This window comes from Nothoprocta perdicaria, unplaced genomic scaffold, assembly GCF_003342845.1.
Source record: "Nothoprocta perdicaria isolate Ctin4 unplaced genomic scaffold, notPer1 scaffold_10, whole genome shotgun sequence".
Classification (NCBI taxonomy): domain Eukaryota; kingdom Metazoa; phylum Chordata; class Aves; order Tinamiformes; family Tinamidae; genus Nothoprocta; species Nothoprocta perdicaria.
This window is the reverse complement of record NW_020454094.1, coordinates 2,343,655-2,364,930: the sequence shown is the minus strand read 5'-3', so window position 1 is coordinate 2,364,930 and position 21,276 is coordinate 2,343,655. Positions and strand designations below refer to the sequence as shown.

The window sequence follows — 21,276 nt, the reverse complement described above, 5'->3', positions numbered from 1 at the left end:
ATCTGCCTAACTTAACCCTAYGCTGTCTGACCTAAAGGCAGGGAATTATACCAAGAAAAGCACAGACATCATTGATGATGACAGAACTGCCCATGTCCACCTTGGCCATCCCTTTAGGAATTCAAATGTGAATTATAAGATGTTCAAAGGGGAGAGCACTCAGCAGTTTTCCTTTAGTTAATCTGAACGAAATGGACTAAAGTGACTAGAATGCATTTGAGTCGCTTGCCGCTTATTGAGGTTGTACGTGGCTCTGTTTGCAGGAGAGTTCATGTCCCGTGCAGGCACCACCAAGGACTAGCCACTTTTCCCAGCAGTCAGCACATGGCAGCTGCAACTGAGCAAGGAAAAACAGTGAGCATTTAGGGAATAACATCCCCATCCTCTGGGTATCTCAGTGTACGTGGAGAGTTTAACAAAAAATCCCTTAAATTCTGTTCTTAGGATAAAAGCAAAACACTGGAGGTTTCATCCTGTCTGTGGAGCCTGTAGAACAACCCTACACAACTGAACTTTCTCTGGGCTTTACTTTCCAGGTACATTTAGAGGGGAAGAGAAACAGGAGTTTTCTTGTTAAAAAATTAGAATGCTTTTTAGAAAAGATTTGATGCTCATGCATTTTGCAAATGACAACGCTACTCTTATTTAAAACATATATAGATGTCTAATTTTCTGGTTAAACTGCTCCATCTTAGTCCTCAGAACGGGGTATAAAACAAATCTGTAGCAATTCATGGTATGGATCAAAGGAAGCTAGACTGTCTGGTGGATGCAATGAGACTACTGAAATGATGAAGACTGAGGTTTAAAACAAAGCTCTTTATCGGCTTCACTATTCACCACGAGAAGTTTGACTTCAGCTCAGTACCTAAGAATGGCACACAAGCACACAGCAACTACTGGCCTAATGAAGAAATAYGAGGCAAGGACCTTGAGGAAGGGGTATTAATACAGAGGCTAGACCAAGTTTACTTAATGGTCCTTTAAAATATCAAAATTCATGACCCTGTGTCTATAAACTATCATTTGAATTTTCAATGAGAAAGTACAAGTTTTCCTCACCGGAAAACTATGACCTTGATACCGTATTATTTTAAAATAACATTTAAAACCTTCTTTGACCTCAATTTCTGTTCAGTTCCCAATACATAATCCTTGTTATTTTTGCCGTAGTAGTTCATGTTTACAGTTAAATACACAATTTGGGAGGATTCTGACTTGGATCCACGCTGGAGAACTGTTATGTCTTTATRAACTTTCCAGTAAAGTGGTAGCAGGAGTCGTGTCCATAAGAATTTGGATGTAGCCTGTCCATCTTTTCTCCTCCCACAATATTCACTTTTCCTATGTTGTTTTCTTACGATTAGAAGCAGGACCTGTACAACACTTAGCATGTTAGACACCGCTAATCTCTTGGGCAAAGGGAGGACAGCAATGGTATATGAGCCTCAYCCTGGCCTTCCATGTAACACTGGATTTCAGTGCCCTATATGATCCTCAATACAGATGAAGGAATGAAATATTTAATTAATATTTATTTTTATATTTCCTGTGGACTTCTGGRTCTGCTGCTAACTTAGAGAACTGCAGCTCGGATGTCAGGTTGCACATGTTGTCGGGCAGGAATGCTGTAGCAGGGGAAAGGTGGCCTCCGCAGCGGCACTAGAGACAAAGATGTCATTTTATGACACACACACAAACCTTCCTGAGCCCCAAAGTTCCCTTTGGTCACTGTCCCTTTACTCAATCTACGAACCAAAAACAGTGAAAAAAGAGGATGTGTTCCCAAAGARGCAGAAGAGTAATGAGGAGAATTGCATTTGAAACAGTTATTCCATCAGGCTTCAGAAAAGCAAGTCTTRCAAATCCCACAGGTATCTCATCTCCTAAAAAGCCTCTAAGTTTCCAGTAGACTTGCTGGGTGTGCTGAATTCACAGTTTGTCTCCTTATGGAAGTACAAAGGAGAACCATGAAACAAACCCAAGAAGACACTTGACGATCTTGAAGGTCTTTCCCAACCACTATGATTCTATGATTCTATGATTCARTCCTGATGGGACGCCCACACACCTCCTTGGACAGAGGATGGGCACACTGGCCACACGGTCACTGCCTGATGGCAGAGGACTGTCATGGTAGGAGCTCTGCTTGGTCTCCACATCCATGCAGTCATTTTCTCTGCACAGAACGAGGAGTTATCAGCCACAGAGTGAACTTGATTGACGTTAACTCATCCCAAACCAGTGAATGAYCATCATATGGAGAGTCATTCACAAAGCCTGGATCTATCTGAAGCATCCAAGAAGATGACTAAGGGATTAGAGTATCTATCAACTGAGGAAAGGCTAAGTAAGCTAGGCCCGTTTAGACTGAAGAAGAGAAGATTGAGAAGGGATGTTATCAACACGTACAAATTCCTGAGGGGAGAATATAAAGAGAACAAGCCCAACTCTTCTCAGKGGTGGCCAGTGCCAGGMCAMGGGGCAGTGGGTGCCAGTTGCAGCGCAGGCAGCTCCATGTGCCCGTGAGGAAGARCTTGTTTGGGGTGAGGGTGCCCAGCCCTGGCCCAGGCTGCCCAGGGAGGCTGCGGAGGCTCCTGCTCTGCAGATCTGCCAACCCGCCGGGATGKGACCGGGTGCCCCGAGCTCTGGGTGTCCCTGCTGGAGCAGGGGGCTGSRCTGGATGTTCTCTAGCGATCCCTTCCAACCTCAACCATTCCTGGGACTCTGTGATCCAGTAAGGCATTAAGCCTCCGTATCATTAATTGCACTGATGGTACAAGCTACAACAATGCGACAATAACATTAATCCATGAGACAGCATCTAATTAAGAGACAGAAAAGAAAATCCAGTTTCCCTCTCTTTCTCCCTGAAGTATTTCCACTATGTGTTTGCTTCACGACGCTTCCCCTGCCGCAGACACTGATGCGGATTAGCAGAGGCAGCTCCCTGGAGCACTGGCCTCACAAGAGCTTCACACTGTATTTCGCTGGGATGCAGGTTTCGCTCAGCACGAGGCTCTGACGCAAGGACTATGGGCCTCCCTCCGCCACTGCAGATGTCCTTTAAATCCAGCTCCTCCGCTCAGCAGGGCCCAGATCCCGGTCCTGCCGGGAGCGCCTGGAAACCAGCCCACCGCGTGCTCTCACAAGCTCAGGCTCACCCACTCCCTGCGTTTTGAATGCTGGTTCTGCCTTTTAACTCCCACTCTAAATCATCTCTTTCCTGGTGAATGAAGATACATTAGCCTGTCAGAAAGCCTAATTAGCACAAATGGAAGCTGTCCTCCCCATAGTCTTCCTCAGTTTGTTTGATACCCAGCTAGGAAGTAAGAGCGTAGTGTAGCTTATTTTGATTTATGTTATTGATTGGTGACCATTGACCCTTCCTACTATGCTACTCATTTTGCTATGGAGAAGGTCCGTGTTTCAGCTTTACAAGAATGACAACTAGGTTTTACATCCACACTACAGTGAGTCTACATGGTAGCTCCCAAATTTTCTGCCCCAGCATTGCCTTCCATTCTCCTGGTGAAATAAAAGTAAAGAACTTTTATTCCTCAAGAATACAAGCCTACAGGAAAACCTACCAGCACAGAAATCCGTGATTCTTTACAAGAGGGAACACAACAAGTGAATCAGGACACACTGAACATTAACACACAGTGAGGGGTTGTGGTTTACAACAGAACTTGACATTGCACAGGACTTGCAGCTCCATGGGCATCCAGGCTGGTTCCCATTTTCTAATCTAGAGCATTCTTCCATGATTAACTTAACATCACATAAGCTGCAAGTGCTGGGAAAAGATTCTTTCTTTATGGCCCTCAGTACTGAATGTCCAGAAATGAAATCCTATTCACTCTGTAATTTTCCATCTCTGACTGAGACTTTCTTCTTTTGTAACCTTCATGTCCCTCGGTGCCATCTCACTTATACCTGAGCATCTCACTGAGTTCACCAGTGAAAGGCAGAGTTGGCTTCTAGTCCACTAGCTACTATAATGCTCAGGTCTTTGATCACCTGTGGTCAGGTTTGTCCTGTTTTGATCAAAACTAAGATTTTCTTTATCATTCTGCATGAATTCAAAGGTTGGCGACTTCAATCCTGCCTTGAAGGGCCACTTGAATTGGGACACTGCTTCATTTGGTATTTTGCAAAAAGCATTAAAATGTAATTGAGGGTAATTGTCAAGCATCTTTTAAATGAGATTGTTTTCACCTGCACAAGCTGCCTTCCTGTTTTGCTAGTTCCTCCAGTGACAATTCTGCACTGCTCATGGTGAGGCTGCGGCACGTAGGTTTCAAGAGAACTGAGTATTGCAGGAAGGGTTCTACTTCCCCTGCAGGAAAAACAAAGATCTTTCCAAAAATACACATTATCCACTGACTAAAAATGAGAAGAAATGAACCAAGCAGCCCTGCAGGTTTGTGCTAACTACTTATTACGGGAACAGTCCAATTAGCAGAGCCTGCATACATCAGCAAAAGCAGATGCATGGCCAGCCCCAAGCCTAAATTCACTTTCCAAGGCTAGTAACTTGCATAGGATTCACATTGGATTCACATTGACCCAGCAAGGTCAGCACATGATATTTAKGTAACCACATAGCAAGAAGGTGGCTGAGGAGGAGCACATTTTGGCTACAGAGATTCGGGAAAACTCAGTCACAGGATGGCAAACTAGGTGCGGACTTCACCAAAGTACATTGCGAGAGACAAAATCCCACTAGCTTTTGCCTCCAGTAATATGGCATTGAGGTCTTCAAGATTTGGCCAAAATGTTGAGGAACTTTGTAGGTTTTTATCTTCCTCAGACTTGCTTCATACCATGTAACAAGGCATATACTCCCCAGATTGTGTGCATACCCATTCATGGTGGTTGGAAGGCACATAGGTTGTCTCCTCTGCTTGACAAAGATGCTACAGAAGTTAAATGACAAGACTGTGGTGGGCAGGAACTGGGACCCTGGGCTTCTCTGCTCACTGATATCGCCCAGACTGCAGGATTACTACTGAGAAGTTAATGACCTTTCATACCATTCCTTGCCAAAAAATCCCACCTATGGATATAACTGTTGTTAAATGACTCCCTTACTCGCAGAACTGGCAGATGAAGCTGAAATGTTTCCTGGATTAATTTACACTTCTCTAAGGCTGTGAGAGAAAAAGAAAAAAAATCACATTGCTGCATGTGCTGTTTCTGCAGCTTGAGAGTCTGTGTTGATTTGTCTACATAGGTCTACATTTCTGGTGCTTGAAAGCCTGGAGAGAGAAACTAGCTGCTGTGGACTTGGAAGGGGTGGCAGAAGAAGCTGTAGCCTTCTTCTATAGGAGCTGATGAAACTTTTGACCACTTCTTCCTAGAAAGCAACGAATCTAAAAGAGATGGATCATATTTCTCCTGGCTCCCACACTGCTGAGGCCAATAGCATTGACATTGACCAGTTTTAATCTTCCAYCAAGAACATCTCAAATGCTACTAGGTCTCCACAATAAATTTGAATTTAAAATTTGGTATTTAGGAAACACTAACAATTGTTTTACAAGTTTGTATATAGCTGTGAATCCTTATCAAAGCTAAGTGGTAACATTAATAATTAAGAACAATTGTAGCAGTGGGAGGTGAATAAATGAGTTTGGAAACAGGCAGAATTTGCAGAAACCAGAGRTAAACTTACAGGTCCAACTGATCACAACCTTTCAGTATATGACTAAGAATGAAATGTGGCACTAAAGGAACGCAACTGTCAAGCAGGAGAAAAYAGTGAAACATTTTTTCATTGTATTATATGGTTAGAGCACTTCTGGATTACTACATCCAGTTCTGGTCTTCCAACTTGGAAAACAGTTTGAATCAATGTGCAGGAAAAGGAAGGAAAAGGAAAAGGAAATAGGAAAAGACCTATAAGAACCATGCCAGGAAGTACGGAAGTCTTATAAAGCTTAATCTAAAAACATGGTGACTGAGTACAGACCTACTACCCCTGAAAGCCTAGTGGCAGGAAGCTTTTCAATAACATAGGTAAGGAAAAACAGTACCCGGTGCCTGAAAGCTGAAAATAAAAATAGTGTCTTTGGTTCCAGCCCATTTTGCTTTCCAGAAGAACCAGAGAAATYAAATAGAAAACAGGAGCTCAAACATGGCCTCAGTTCCAAGAGATTTTCCTGGATGAGGTTAAATATTATTAATTCATGAATCTCCTGATCTTCCACCTAGGATATTCTGAAATGTTTTATTAGGTTTGTTTATTCACACTGTCAAGGGTTTCTGCAGGGTTTTGCTGGTAAGGGATGGCATGTGATACATGTCTGGACACCCAAGAAAAGCAGTTTCCCAAGATAAATCCCTCCACAGAGCAGACCTAAATTCAAGTTTGATCAATTGTAGGCTTTCATATTTCTGTCCTTTAAAAGTGTTTCATTGATGGCGCTCCATCCCTCCCAAATAACTTCAGAAAAAATCATGAATCCATCTGCTAAGTCTCCAAGATGTCCCTATTCTTACACTCTAGTTTTGATCAAGCTGTGTGACTTCACAGGCAATTTACGCATCCGTACAGTTTGGATGATAGCTGTGATGCCCTGWGGGTATTTTTTCACAGGACTACGAAATCTCCTGGCAAACTGGCACTTGCTGCTCGCTGCCACTCTGGTTTGGATGTCCTGTCCTCCCATCTCAACACGTGGATCATTTGGGAGTGTTTGGCTCTGCTGCGCACAACCAGCAGCAGTGAGAACTCACCAAACACACACTCCTGCCAATGCAGATTTGTCCTCTCCTCATCTGTCTGCTTATTTGGGACCAAAGTCGCCCCAAATTTTCAGCCCAATACGCTCTCCAAGATACCTCTACTCCAACAGCTGTGGATGTAACAGCAGGAGCTGAAGCAGAAACAGCTCTGGGGACAGCAAAGATGAGGCCACGTCCTGCACTTCATTCCCCTGCCTGGGACAGGCCCATCTTGCAGGCCATCCTCCTGAAGAGGACAGATGTGACCCCACGGCGCCCGAGCTCCTGGGTCACCTCACGCGCTGCAGGGAGTCCTACTTTACTAATGTCATTTCAGGACTCCCCTGTTTTGAATATCCTGCTTTTGGGCTGTTTTAATCAACTCCATTCCCATCACTGATTGCTAGAAGTCTCTGATCTTGTTATCCATATGATCACCTGSGAGGCATGACATAACACATATAACACACAACAGTGACATCTGAACAACACATTCTATTTTTCCAATGCCAGCAATTTTTTTTTTTTTATGATTCTCAAGATTTTAGCAGCTTTATATTATGGGTTCAGCAGTGCAAATTAAGGAACATCCTCAGATGCCATCCTGGCCTATAAGCTTTGAAGGCTCAATTCTTTAGGTACATTCTTGGGAAAAAAGATCTATAACATGAATCCAATTGACTAGACCGTCTGTTTTGCTGCCACTGGGGACACAGTCCAGTTCTATCATATTGAAGAACTGAATGTACAAATTAACAGACCCCAAAGCATAAGGTTCACTTCTTCCCTCAACCATCTAAGGCTCTTGTGGTATCACAAGATCTTCACCTCAAGTGAACTGAAGAGGTTGAGAATACGATAGCCCAACCATTCAAACAGCTTCTTGGCATAAAATCCCAGTAAACTGCAAAACATATTAGAAAGACAACATAGAGGAACAAAGTGAGGATCTAGGAAACAGGTTTATATTTTTTTTCTTCAGGTAACCAGTACCACATAGAACTTTTTAACTTAATTCCTTGCAAGAATGTTCTAAGATTTTTAGGGTCTTGAACAAGCTACAGAGGAAAAGGAAAGCTGAGCAGTAGCCATGGAAAGCTATGGCTGACACATAACCAGCAAAAAATTAACCAATATTAAAGGAGGAACAGCWGGGTGAAACTGCATCCAAGCAAGATTACCCTAATGCACTGGGATGAAGCCCCCTGGCCAGCCTGGTTTCTATGGCTCTGAGGAGTTGTCCTCAGACTCATTTTCTGTACTCCAGTCACAAGCCATGATTCAACTTTGTGCACTAGTTAAGGCCTGAATTAGTTCCTAATGAAATCAATGRGAAAGTCTTCGGTGACTTTAATACATGCTGATTCAGGTATAGGTGTTAACGCAACCATCTCTTGGCACTTGGGCTGCAGAAGACTTCTGCATTAGTAGTCAGGTAGCATGAAGTTCTTCACTTAGTGAGCTATTTAATGCTCTGTATGCRAAGTTTAATCTTCCCTGTTCATTTTGATATGGCCACTGATCTCGTGAAGTCTGTATTTTCATCTAATAAATCACTTTGGTCTTACAGAATGAGGTGTCAGAGTCTTCTCAACAGCATATATTAAGTTATATGGTTGAAAGATAAACAGTTTTTATAGAATATACATAGGCCAATAGTGTAAATGTATGACTAAATGTGTTCCTGTATACCCATAAAAATATAAATGATACAAATCAATTAAATGGTTACCATTTCAGTGCTAAATTATAATCCAAAAAGCCTAATAATATCTATTTCAATTAATATCTTTAAACAACAAACCTTTTGCAAGGAGATAATAGTGCWTGATAAACTGAAAGCCAGGCACTGAAAGGTATTGACTGTGCATATGCTGGCATAGACTCAGTTTTATGCTCTTTAGATATGTCACTGGAGACTTGTAAATATATACAAATAAATCAGGTCAGGTCCTTTTCAAGTCATTAACATGCTGCTAACTTGAATTTGGCATCTTTATATTATCACATTTGAACTTTATACCTGAGTTGTGAAGCAAGAGCCCATTCGTATAAAAAGCACCTACACCCTGAACCTCTCACTCTTTGAAAAGGTTAAATAGATTGAGAACAGCACTGTAGCTCAGTGCTCCATAGCTCATACACACCTTGCAGTCAAGGGATTTGTCTTCGCCCTCACACTGAGTGACAGCTCAATTGCCTCTCTGAAGGGTGCCGGGAGGGAGGAATCTATTAATTCTCTTATCTCAGCAAGACAATCTCTTTTTATTTTGTCACATTGCTTTCTGATACCCCAAGTGCCCAAAGTGAAGACTCTGAATACACAAACTACAGATGCCCACACAAATGAGGCAACAAAACCAGCGACAGGCAGACAGGTTCATTTTTGCCCTTGCTCTGGGCTAAGCCGCTTCTTTCCCTAAAACCTCCTCCACTAGTTAAACCACCGGCACAGCAGCGATGCAGGATCCTGTTGCAGCCGGAGCTGTACCGGGAATTGCAGCTCCCAATCAGGAGGTCCGGGAGGCTGGGGGTTTGGGCAGCCGGATTCTGCACCTCCGCTTGCCTTGAAACGCTGTCAGCAGCTGTGGGGCACATGGGCCCAAAATAAACTCCCTTAGATGGGATCACTAACATAGCTCACCCACAGAGACCAGTCCTTATCACAGGTAATAAACGTCTGTTTCTCTTCTTATTTTTTTTCTTTACTAATTTCTAGGATTTTCCTGGTATTTATAGAACCTATTCAGGTTCATGTGATTCAGGATCTCTAAATTCAAGTCAACAGGGACTGTGAGTACTATACATTGAAAGTCACTTTTTCAGCCATGCACAGAGAGATTTCCCCTTACGTTGCTCTGCACTAAGGCTTCTTTGCTCTTGAAGACAACCATGCTGCAGTGCTCCCTATGCCAAAATGGCTAAGTGAACAGTTTGCCCCACAAGGGAGTTCTGTAAAACTGAAATCCCAGGAAGACACCCCAAATATGAGACCCTAGATTTGTGCCAATGGCTTGTGACATCCATGGAGCATTTCAGCAGCTTTCCCAGCTKAACAGATGCACAACCAGGTTTCTACCACACATGGAGTTTCCTGAGCCCTCAGATACTTTAAATCAGAAGAGTCTTACTACAAATTATGAAGTACAAAACATGCAACAACACATCAGTGCTTCTTATAAGTTTCAGAACAGGATAAATAAAGGGAGTTCTCTGATCTTATCTTCACAGAATCACAGAATGGTTAAGGTTGGAAGGGACCTCTAGAGATCACCTAGTCCAACCCCCCTGTCTTACTAAAACATTTTGCTCAAACCAGGCTCTAGAAAAGATTTCAAACGAACTATGTCTTTCTCAGAATACATGCTCTCCCATAAAGAAAGCCTGGGGTCAGATTTGGGTAGTTTCTCCCTCGGGGGTTGGTACCTGGTGCCTGTGCCACTGCCACTCTTCACTGCTCCGTCATCGGTGAAATTAACGGTGCCGGTCCAATTTGCCAATTCCTCTCCATTCTGCCAGCTAAAGTGCAGCCCTCTAGCAAGAAAACGAGGCAGTTGATATTTGATATCATTCATTAGGTTAACTCTTTCAGCATTAGATTGTATGTCCTTTTCTTGTAACACTGTGGATATGAYACATTCATGGAAAACAATAAAGAAATATCAAGGACCACAGGTTGTACTCCACAAATAATTAATATTCTTTCCTCGTAACCAAATTTGGCTGCAAACAGCATCAGCCTCCACATCCAAATTAGAAAGCTGGTAATCATATATGCTCAGTAGCAACACATATACCTGGCACAAGGTGGAAATGTAATTCCCAGAGACACAAGCACAAAAAGGTGGACGCACTATAGGAAACTGCAGTGGATCCATAGGGCCAAAGAGGGAAAGCCCCCAACTTGAATTTTACAACTACAGTTTTTATTAAAAGTGATGGGGMCTGGGTCTTTTCACAGATTTGTTGGTCATGATAGCAAAAGATTTATAATTATTTGTGATATTTGGTAACTTGCCCAAGTCACACAATACTAACTCTCCTCCTTCTTTGGGAAGATGGTATTTTTTTAAGCAAWCGCATTATCACAGTCATCCCTACTTCCCTGATATCCAAACTTTCAAAAATCCATGGAAAGCTCTGTGAGGCCTGCAGTCTTCTGCAAACTACCAACTGCAGTCGGGTAGAAATCTCACACATATTTTAAAAAGCAGGGTCTGAAACATGAGATAGTAAGAGCCAAATCCTTCCTTTGGCTCAGAAGTCAACGAAAACGCATCCTGCGGATTGTTATTTTTAATCTTCTCCATTTTCACCCAATTGCAGGATGTTAGAAGGCTGGCAGCGGAGCTGTGAACATTTGGTGCCGCCGGTGCTGAGCGGTGCCGCCCGGCTGGGCCGCACGGGGACGACACGACGGGATCTGCCAGCAGCCCCTCGGCCTGCAGCGCAGGGCGGCCCGCTCCTGCCCAGGTTTCTTGCTCAAAAAAGCTGATTACAGGAGCTGGAGCCTCTCTGAGGCCACCTCCTACCCCGAGCCGAGTTGGCAGCAGATATCTGTGCAGGAAATTAAGCAGGAAAGACCCGCAGCACTAAAATGGGGCATCTTTGCTTCCTACAGCCAAAAAAATAGAAGTTCTACACGGCTCTAAAAACATATGGTAGGAGCTTATTTGTAGTGTATTGTGGAAAAATGCAGGCCACCACAAAGGCCCTTTTGCCTCTTGAAAACTATCTATTTTGAAAGAATTTCTGAAGCTTGGTCTTCTGCGTTTTGTGCTTTTTAATCTTGCTTTCTATTGAAAACAGACTTTGGGAGCAGAGCRTTTTGTGGTGGGAAGGAATTCTGAAAGCAAAGGGAGGCTCTTCAGAACTGCGGGCCATAATGAAYGAGACTCTGAAATGCCTCACCTCAAAAACTGCGAGAAAAGCACTACGAAATGCTTTAAAAGCTTCCTCTGAACCTTTCAAATGCATTTTCATTCCTTGCATTTTTTCCTACCTTTCAAATTTTGCTTTTCCAAAAGAAAAAAAAAAAAAAAAACACCCTAAGTATAAAAAAGCGACTATTCCAAATACTGGAGCCCTTTTTTTGCTCAAAGGAAACCCATTCTGACTCCCTTTTTGTTAAATATATGAATGCAAATCCCTTGCTTCCCAAAAGATCAGGCGGAAGGGCTTACTATTTACTATGAGCAAAATGAGAGGACACTGCACGGCTATAGGTTGCCTTCAGCTTGGAAAGAGCTATTTTGGTGATCAACTTAAGCGAATCAGATCAAACATGAAATACTCAACAAGCAAAGACTTCTCTTCAGCCTCTCCTGAGATTTAAGTTATCACCGGGAATCATCGTTCTCCTTCCACTGACTGTRTGGATTCAGAGCTATGGCCAGGGAGTCCCTCATCTTCCACTTGTCTCTAACTAATTTATCAGCTAAGGTTGCCTGAGGTGACTACTTCTGAGTAGAACATCGGTGTTAAGAAATAAAATTCTCACTTAAATAAAGACACCTTCAATTTTAGCCGKGATAAAATAAACACTTATAATTCTCTCCTATGCACCACAGTCTTAATATATTTTTTTTTCTTGCTGCTCTTTATAACCCTCATGGAAAAATGTTTCATTTCAATGTGCATGTCCTTGTAAAGAGGTCTTTAAAGGTATGTCCTTAAAGATAYGTTTTAGCTCTAAGGGCAGCAGTAAATGATACATGAGAAGGGATGGCAGAATTGTGGGGAAAAAAAAAGAACTTTTTAATTGGACGTAAATTAGTAATTTGGGGTAAGGATACTTGTTTGCAAACTGAAACGGGCAGCAGTAATCCAGATATACAGTTGATATTGGTGTGTCCTTCAGCGGTGAGCTCTGCTAAAACACAGCCAGTGTTCTGGCAYGGAATGAGGAATTAAAGCAGCAGGAAGGTTCCTTCTCCTTGTAGAGCCCCACAGCTAACAGTTGGAGGTAAAGCTGAGCAAAAGCTCCGAGGCGGAGGGGAGAATCTGTTCATAAAGCAAAAGAAATGATACAATCCCCCTTTAATGCCCTCCTCTCATCAGGACTTCTTTTGGGAACACTGTGTTCCGGGCTGAGGATGCAGTTTAAAGGAGGACATGTGCGTTTTGGGTAAGATCCAAGAGGAGATAGGGAAGACTAATGCTGCGGAATGGGAGATATGTCGTATGAGGAACAGCTTAAAATACTTAGCTCTGAAGTGGCCGGATGGGGGATCTAATTAAGRCACAAAAATATCTAATGAGGGCAAGCAGGGGTCTGGCTCCGCACCTTCTCCCCTTACAGGGTAAGGCCAAATGACAACGTTGCTGCCTGAGCCCGGGGTCAGCAGCAAGGGCCGGATCCTGTACGAGCAGAGCATGAACCRCCCGTGTGGTGGTTCCTCAGGAACTCAAGAGTTTGACATCACGTGGACCGAGAGCACAAAACCCATCACGGAAAAATCTGCTCAGAGGACGCRGTATCTCACGGAGAGCCGGCAGCCCACGCGCTGAATCTTCTGGAGCACCTGTACGATAAACTGATGCCTCCTGTTAGAACAGCTCCCATAAATAATGGTCTGTAGCATTAGGGGTGAGTGGAAATTGAGGGTGAGTCATTTGAAAGCACTGACCTGAATTAATTCCGTTCCTAACAAGATTGCTGGGAGTTTAACCGTTGATTACAGTCAGCCTTGAATTAGGAGAYTGCAAGTTTAAAAATGCAGGATTTGCTAATGCCTTCAGTTGTGAGGGAGATCTTGCAACGGTAAGTGCTCATAAAGCTCTCCGCAGCCAGAGAACATACATCAGAGACGCAAACTGCTCCACCACCACGCTTCTTTGAGGTATCAGGGTAGTGAAAATCTAGCACAAAGAAGAGGTAAATTAAGCTTCTGTGCGTAAGACTTGCATTAGGAAAGCACATGCAGAATGGAAATACGGGAGAAAGAAGCAGGATGAAGAAGATGGTGAAAAAAAGGGGAGAAAAAGAGGAATCGGAAGTAGCCATATTGGTTATTGGTCCTCTACCTAATTTGAACAGTTTATGTAAAATAAAATAAAATAAAATAAAATAAAATAAAATAAAATAAAATAAAATAAAATAAAATAAAATAAAATAAAATAAAATAAAATAAAATAAAATAAAAATACTTGGGATCATTAACAATGACTCCCGATGGTGGAACTGGGCCAGTTGCTCAATTTGTCCTAGTGTTATTTCCTTCTAAAATTAGCTTGGTTCCTCAATGCACGATGCTGATGAAGACAAGGTAAGTGTCTACAAAAGATGCAATAACCAGAAATGCTCTTATTTGAGAGATGTTTTGTTTTGCTCGTTGACTCTAAGCACGTTTCTCCTCAGGAGAGTTCTGCTGTGGACAGAAGTAGTATTTAGATACTCATCTATGGACATCATTAGTCACAGGACTTATCCCTAACAGATATGAATCTGAACACACTTGTATTAGTTAGCTCCCTAAGTCGGATGCCTTAGCAATAAAAACATGGAGTTTCAAGTAAATGTCAGAGCAGCATTTGGATCCTAATCAGTAGCTCTAAATGTCGAATCATTTTGTGGCCAAATACACACTGGCATAACGGGAGGACAAAAGAAGGGGGTGAAARGGAAGCAGAACTTTAACGAAGCAGCCGTAATGCCCAGAAGAAACAACTACTGCATGATCAGGGGGTGGACAGCAGAGAATGTCGAACAGTTATGGGGTTTCTGAACTGCTAAACAGGCAAGGACGAACAAGTGGAGAGACTGCAGCAAGAAGCTGAGGAGCAGTGGTGCCRCCCTGTCACAGAGATGCCACCTCCAGGGTGTCTCATGAAAATGTCTCATTTCTTACTAAAAATTCACCTCAAACAAGAAAGCAGGGTTCTTATATGAGGACTATTCTACAGTGGTAAATGGAGAAGATCCAAAAGATTTTATGCACTTGCTGGTATCCTACCTGGGCTCTAACCAGAATGCAGGCCAGGATTGTGCACACTGCAGATGCGTTTCAGGGATCTTCATGCTTTGGAGGCACAAGAGCAGACTGGGGCAAGTGACTTAATGACACAGTGATCAACATCCATGTTTAATGAGGACTGAGTGGCTCCAAGGAGGAGCAGGTTCCTCTCCAATGTTAACCTGTTTCCCAAAACTGCTAACTCAACTTATTTTATCCCAGTCAACAAGCTATTCCCACCCGTTTTCCAAGGTGACAACCACCAACATTGCAGTTCTGGACTCTCCACTACAAGAGAGATGTGGAGCTTCTAGAGAGGGGCCAGCGGAGAGAAACAAAGATGATGAAGGGACTGGGGCATCTCTCTTATGAGGAAAGACTAAGCAAGAGGGGCCTGTTTAGCCTGGAGATGAGAAGGTTGGGAGGGCATCTGATCAACATGTATAAATACCTGAGGGGAGAATGTAGAGAGGATGGGGCCAAACTCTTCTCAGTGGTGGCCAGTGCCAGGMCAAGGGGCAGTGGGTGCCAGTTGCAGCGCAGGCAGCTCCATGTGSCCGTGAGGAAGAGCTTGTTTGGKGTGAGGGTGCCCAGCCCTGGCCCAGGCTGCCCAGGGAGGCTGCGGAGGCTCCTGCTCTGCAGATCTGCCAACCCGCCGGGATGGGACCGGGTGCCCCGAGCTCTGGGTGTCCCTGCTGGAGCAGGGGGCTGGGCTGGATGATCTACAGGGGTCCCTTCCAACCTCAGCCATTCTGTGATTTTTTTTTTTTTTTTTGACATTAAAAAGTCATTTTTTATCTGTGAAGCAAAGCCAAAATCTAACTCTCTTTGCTGGAYGGACCTACTGGTGGCCAGGCAAGGAGGAAGTAGTGGGTAAAAGGATAAGAGTGCCTCGAAGAACAAGACAAATTGCAACATTTTCCTTCTGCAAGGAGGAGAAGCCCTCTGAAACCCTCTTTAATAATTCTTGTGCCCTCCAGAGGAAGAACTAAAGACTTCAATGCTAATGCTCATGAAATGGAGAATCCCTGGACTATTAACTGTCCCTAGACTATAAGAGGGAGGTCTCAGAGGAATAGGAAAGTCATATGGTTAATCTTGCTGAAGATTCAGTTATTTCTTTCTGCAAAAAGAGAGAACATGACTCATTGTGTCCACAAGGTGTACGGAAAATAAAACAATAGTGCGATCAAACTGACCTGCAAACAAGAGCCATTGAAAACACTTTCTAAACTGGACCAGAGACAAGAAGAGGTTGGATAAGAAAAGAGAAAAGCAAGAATCTGCAACGTAACAGGCTGATGCACAAGTGGAGATACAGACAGGAGCTGATAGATATAAGAACAAGTGGAGTTTGAGAGGAACCCAGGAATCCTGTTTGTTCAAGAAACAAGCTGAYTTATACTGCCCTTGAAAAGATTTCAGAGGGTCTTGAAAATGTTTTTAATTAAAGATGCTATGGGGTAAAGCATCCACTAAGCTGCACTGAGCTCTTGCCATCAATCCAGAGCCAGCAGGGTCAAGGCAGACAAGCCACTTTGTCCAAAACCTCCTCTCTGCTGCCAAAAGGGCTGGAATCAGTAACTGAAAACACTTAAGCTGCACAAGTGAGAGGCACGTGATTACTTTAATAATTGATTATTACTATGAAAGCTCCAATCTATTTTTAAATAAATATCCAAGACATAGCAATCTAGAAAGACACAATATGGATGRAAGAAAAGTGTATGTGCTTGCAACAAGCCCAGGTCCAGAGTCATCCTGGCTGCAAGGGCAATAGAAAAGCGTGTGGCCTGGCCTCTTTCTGCGGAGAATCCATGGACATAATCCTGCCGGACACGGCATGAAGACAGCAAACACTCCCCAGACCAACTCATGTACTTGCTCCTGYCCATGACAACGTCTGCCTGCACCTGAGCTGGTCATGGAAGATCTGTCATTCTGTCATTCTGTGATCATAAAACACATCTGCATCTAGCAGAGGCATATTTGAGTCTGACCTCTTCAGTGTTGAAATATACTCATTTTTCCAGTAAAATGGGCAAAATGCCAATTTTAGTATGGATACCTACTCATTCTGCTCACTGCATTAGCAGAGAGTAGTCCGATACAAAATCAGTCCTATCTCAGTGACCTGCTATGATGTCAGTAGCTGCMCAGATGTCCTAACAACCTACAAGGTGGGTAAGTAATGAGCTGACTCCTTGTTATTTTACTGGGAGAAGATCATTGAAAGAGGCTTTGAAAATGTGTGGACACATGGGAGACAGCAGGACTGGAATATTCACATGAAAAGAAGCAATCGCATAGTATGGATCCCATGAGAAGCAAGATATGGGGAATGCTGGAAATGGGCAGATCTGCTTCATCACACGCTGGGTTAAACAGTATTACATCAGGGAGAAGCTTGTCCCTGCATGTTAGAGGGAAACAGTAGTAATAAAGTGGTGGAGGAGTCTGTTTTGACTAGCACATAGCACAAAATTGGAAACACAGGTGGGAAGCCTCTGGATTATAACCACTATTATACAGAAAAAAGGAAAGGTTTTCTTTCATGTAGCACATTTCACATTTGCAGCAATCCTTGTATCAGATATTCATCTGCATATTCTGAAAAAAAAATCCAAAATCACTCTGCAAAAAAGATAAAATACTCCCAATACTACCTAACTAGTCTGCTTACAATGGAAGAAGTGTTGACAACGGCACAGGGGACATCAAAGATCCCTTTCAAAATAATATCGACTTTCTGTTTCTAATCTATGTCTGGAAGATAAACATCTGAGGAGTAACAGCTAATCTGCTTGGCTTCATTTTGTAATAGTTATTAGAATAAAAATATTATTTGTAGTGAGTAGGGGAACCACAAAGCCCACGGTGAATGAGCTGACAGTGAGCGTGGTTGTGAACTTTCCTAAAGGAAAGGCCAATCAAGACCCAAACCACACTCAGAGTCAAAGGAAATCCCAAATATTTGAAGATACCAGAAAATTCTATCAACATTTTAGACAATAATTCAGTGCAAAGATAGTTGACCCCGCTTGGGTATCACAAGCAATCTTACCACACCATTAGAAATATGACTCAACTAATTGTTTGGCACCTCATGTTTCCAAAGCCAATATATTTAGAAGTGGATCAAGCGTCCCTGCACTGTACTATATTCTGCACTGTAAACATACCCAAGGAGCTCCAATTGCACGGAGGGTCTGCGATGAAGAGGATGTGCAAATGCTACTTAGAGTCAATGTGTACTCAATATTACCCATGGGAGTGGGCAATATTCCTTCTCTCCACTCTTAGAAGAAGGCTCAATCTCATCCTTCCATGTGTGCGGGCCCTCCAAGCTGTTGACAGCACAAGAGTTTCAACTGGGACTGGGAAAACTGAAACTCTGACCAGATGGGTTATTGCAGAAAGTGCCGTGAAACTACTAGTGACCAAGACTCTTTTTTGTGGTTTTCACCATGAGAACTAAAGYATAAAATAAAATAAATAAAGAGGGATGGAAGGAAAGGGACCCTCTGCAGGGCCAGTGAAGAAACAGACTGGAAGCAAGCAATTGAGGACAAGGCCACAAAGAAATGGGAGGCTGACTCCATGGTYTGCCTGAGGGAGACATGGCCGGCTGAGCAATACATACACTTGAATTGAAAAATAAGAAAGGAAACGAAAAAGCAATCAAGGGTAAGAACGAGGAACAGTGGAAGTAGGAAAATGCCAAGCTTTGCCCAGCAATTAGGTCTGAACGGAATTCAGAGAGTGTAAGAACAGTCAGGAAACTTGAATCGGGTCAAGAATGAAAGCCTGAATTTCCAGCCATGTGCAAGAGCAGCCATGGAGGTGAGTGCTCACGGCCCGGGCTGGGGGCAGCAAAACTCAAAACCCCAGGGTCCAGAGAGCAGAGAAACGGAGCTGTGCTCCAAGGCATCTCACCCAACACKTTGGAAGAAGGTAGATCCCCCAGGAAAGCATTCCCCAAAGCCACTCTGCTCAACAAGGCGCCAGCTGAGATAGTGGAAAATGAGGAGAAAGGCGACTTTTAATTCCCATTCCTCCCAGACAATCAGGTTTCTTCCTTACTGTGATAGTTATTCACGCTGCTCCACGGGCCTTTCCCTGCTGCACTTGAATTCCTACCACGTCACACGTGGGCGAGGACGTTTAGAGGAGCACACGGGCAGCGGGCGAGCAGCACAGATTACACTGCATTGATGGATCTCACTTTGCACGGATGTAGGTAGCATTGCTTTTCACACCTGCTCACACACACGTAGAGCAAACATCCACATTTTTCAAAATGAGGGTAAAAAGTAAGCAGCAGGTTATAATCAGTTATTAAAGAAAGATCTATTTGAAAGGACAAAAGCAGGCCTAGATCCCCACATGAGAGGGAGGAAAGTGAGCTGCTACTGGCAGTTCTGTGGATCAGAATGAAGATTTAATTGATCCTGTATTAATYGGTTATTAATTCATCATTAGCCACTCAACACCATTTTGCTAAGGCAGGCTAATGCAATTTGTATGCATTTGAGAAATGGGATAAATGAAAAAGGAGATTTTAGTTACTTTAGATTACTGTGTCCTAGGGAAGGGCTACGGACTGGCCATTCACGGGGATGGATCAGCAAGGGGGTTTTGTCATTTCAGCAACAGAAGTGCAAGAGAATAATGTCCGTAATAAATTAAGTCTCCGGGGAGCAAGGGTTCAAATGCTGCCTTGCCTTTTCCATCTCAGCCACAGACAGCACTGAGGCTTCAACTTTTGCCACTTGATGCTYTTCTTAAAAAGCCAGGGGAAGGGATATGTCAGAAAAAAAACTTCAGGTGACAGAGGATAAAAAAGCAATTTGGGGACCTTTTTCACAAGAAAAGCCTCGGTGGCGACCTGCGATAGAACTGCCAACGCGTGCGAGTTTTTGCAGAGCTTTTATTCACAGCTCAGGTACTTGCAAGGTCCCTCCTTTTACTTCGTCTAGGAAGACATGGGCATTATGTAAAGCAACCAACAGCAAAGAATGAGAAAGGGAATAGGACCAGCAGCTAGGAGGGGCTTTGGAGGCAGCTGAGCGACCTTCTCCAGCCCTTTTCCAGCTGTCTCCACTCCTGCCTTTGCAGGGTGAGTTGGACACGATGGTGATGCCACCTCGCAGGTCCCCATGGCTCTCTGGAAAGCAGAACATTCCCRGGGAGTTCCCCATATGGCTGCATGTCCCTACACTGCTCTTCCTACCCTAGACTAGATCCAGTCATCTTAAGATAATGTGCCCCATGCCAGGTGCATACTCCGCTTATAGACATATTGGTGTATGTGGCATCAGAGGAGATCATGGTGTGCAAACAGTCGGGATCCAGTCCAGCACATCTGGAGAGAACAGAGTGAGAAATTCCTTCCAGCAACACGGGGCTATGTGCAGAGCTGCTGCAGGGACAACCAACAACAGCTTCTTGTGCTGGAGAGAAGCTCAGTGCACTAAAKAAACCACCTACAGCAGGACCAGCAACATCTGGTACGCACTAGTCATAGGAGGATGTAGGAAATCAGTGAGGTAGATAGGCTGAACAAGAGGAAAATCTGGGAAGTTGGGCTTTGCTCTCTCCTGAAGTTCTCTGTTCCCTTCTCCTCTGTATAAAATTGGGAAAACCCAAGAGCTSCTTTGCACAAAACCTGCTCAGGATTCAGCGTGGTGACTCACGGGACACGTGCCATTTCCCAGGGATAGTATTCCACTTTGGTTGGAAATGGAGGGGACACAGGACTGTGTGTTAGAGAGATGACTCACTAGGTGACCTTCAGCAGCATCTCTTGGGGAAAATATTTACGTGGAAGGGGAGTTAAAGCCCTGGAAGAGCTTGTTTTAGGAAGGGTAACATCTTTGGAGGATGTCAAGAACAGAGGACATGAGTTAGCTGCAGGTCCCCAGCACCACAGTTTAGGCCAACGTGCAGCTCAGCCTCATGCAGCCCCTGTGCCCAACTTGCACTAAGTGACCCCGCAAGGTCTAGTCCAGCCTTGGCTTCTGGGGTTTGTTCCTCGTCTGCCCATCCTTTGCAAGAGTTGATCATAACATCTCTTTAAGTTGCAAGGGTGAGGAAAGGCATAAAAGCTGTCTCAGAAAGGACTTGCAACTGCTGGACAARAACTGCTTCGGAAATACCAACATGGTGGTATCAACTCAAGCTCGAAGAGTAGGACAGTAATTACAGGGTGCACATACGTAGGGAGGAGTGATGTTTTATTCTCACTTAAAAGACTTAAAGCTTTCAAATAAGGCAGGCTGCCTCCATAGGAAGGCTTACTGGTTCTTGCTGTGTGATTGAATTACTGCATGCTTCCCCCTCAACGCACTCCAGCGTAGCCTTTGTTTAAATTTTTTAATAGCTTTTAAAATAAGTTCTTCTCACTTGTGGCCTGGGGAAAAAAAAAAAAAAAGGGAGGGAAAAAAAAGCATTTTTAAAGATTCTTTTCTGCAGCTGATTCTCACTGTGTGCAAAAATCAGGCTGCTAGAAAATCTGTATTTAGCAGGGTCCCTGCCAAAAGAATAAAGATATACAGGAAATATCTGCAAAAATATACAGCAAATTCTG

The 21,276-nt window shown here is 43.6% G+C and overlaps 1 protein-coding gene across 2 annotated transcripts in view; it reads right to left on the bottom strand.

The window, feature by feature from the left end:
- ST8SIA5 (ST8 alpha-N-acetyl-neuraminide alpha-2,8-sialyltransferase 5) overlaps window positions 1-21,276 on the bottom strand; it is a 38,476-nt gene that overhangs the window by 14,173 nt on the left and 3,027 nt on the right. Inside the window, exon 2 of one of the 2 annotated variants that reach the window (XM_026039887.1) lies at window positions 10,159-10,266. The exons of the other annotated variant lie outside the window; for it this stretch is intronic. Within the exon in view, the coding sequence (XP_025895672.1) occupies window positions 10,159-10,266 (108 nt within the window). The remainder of the gene's footprint in view (window positions 1-10,158; window positions 10,267-21,276) is intronic. 2 annotated transcript variants of the gene reach the window in all.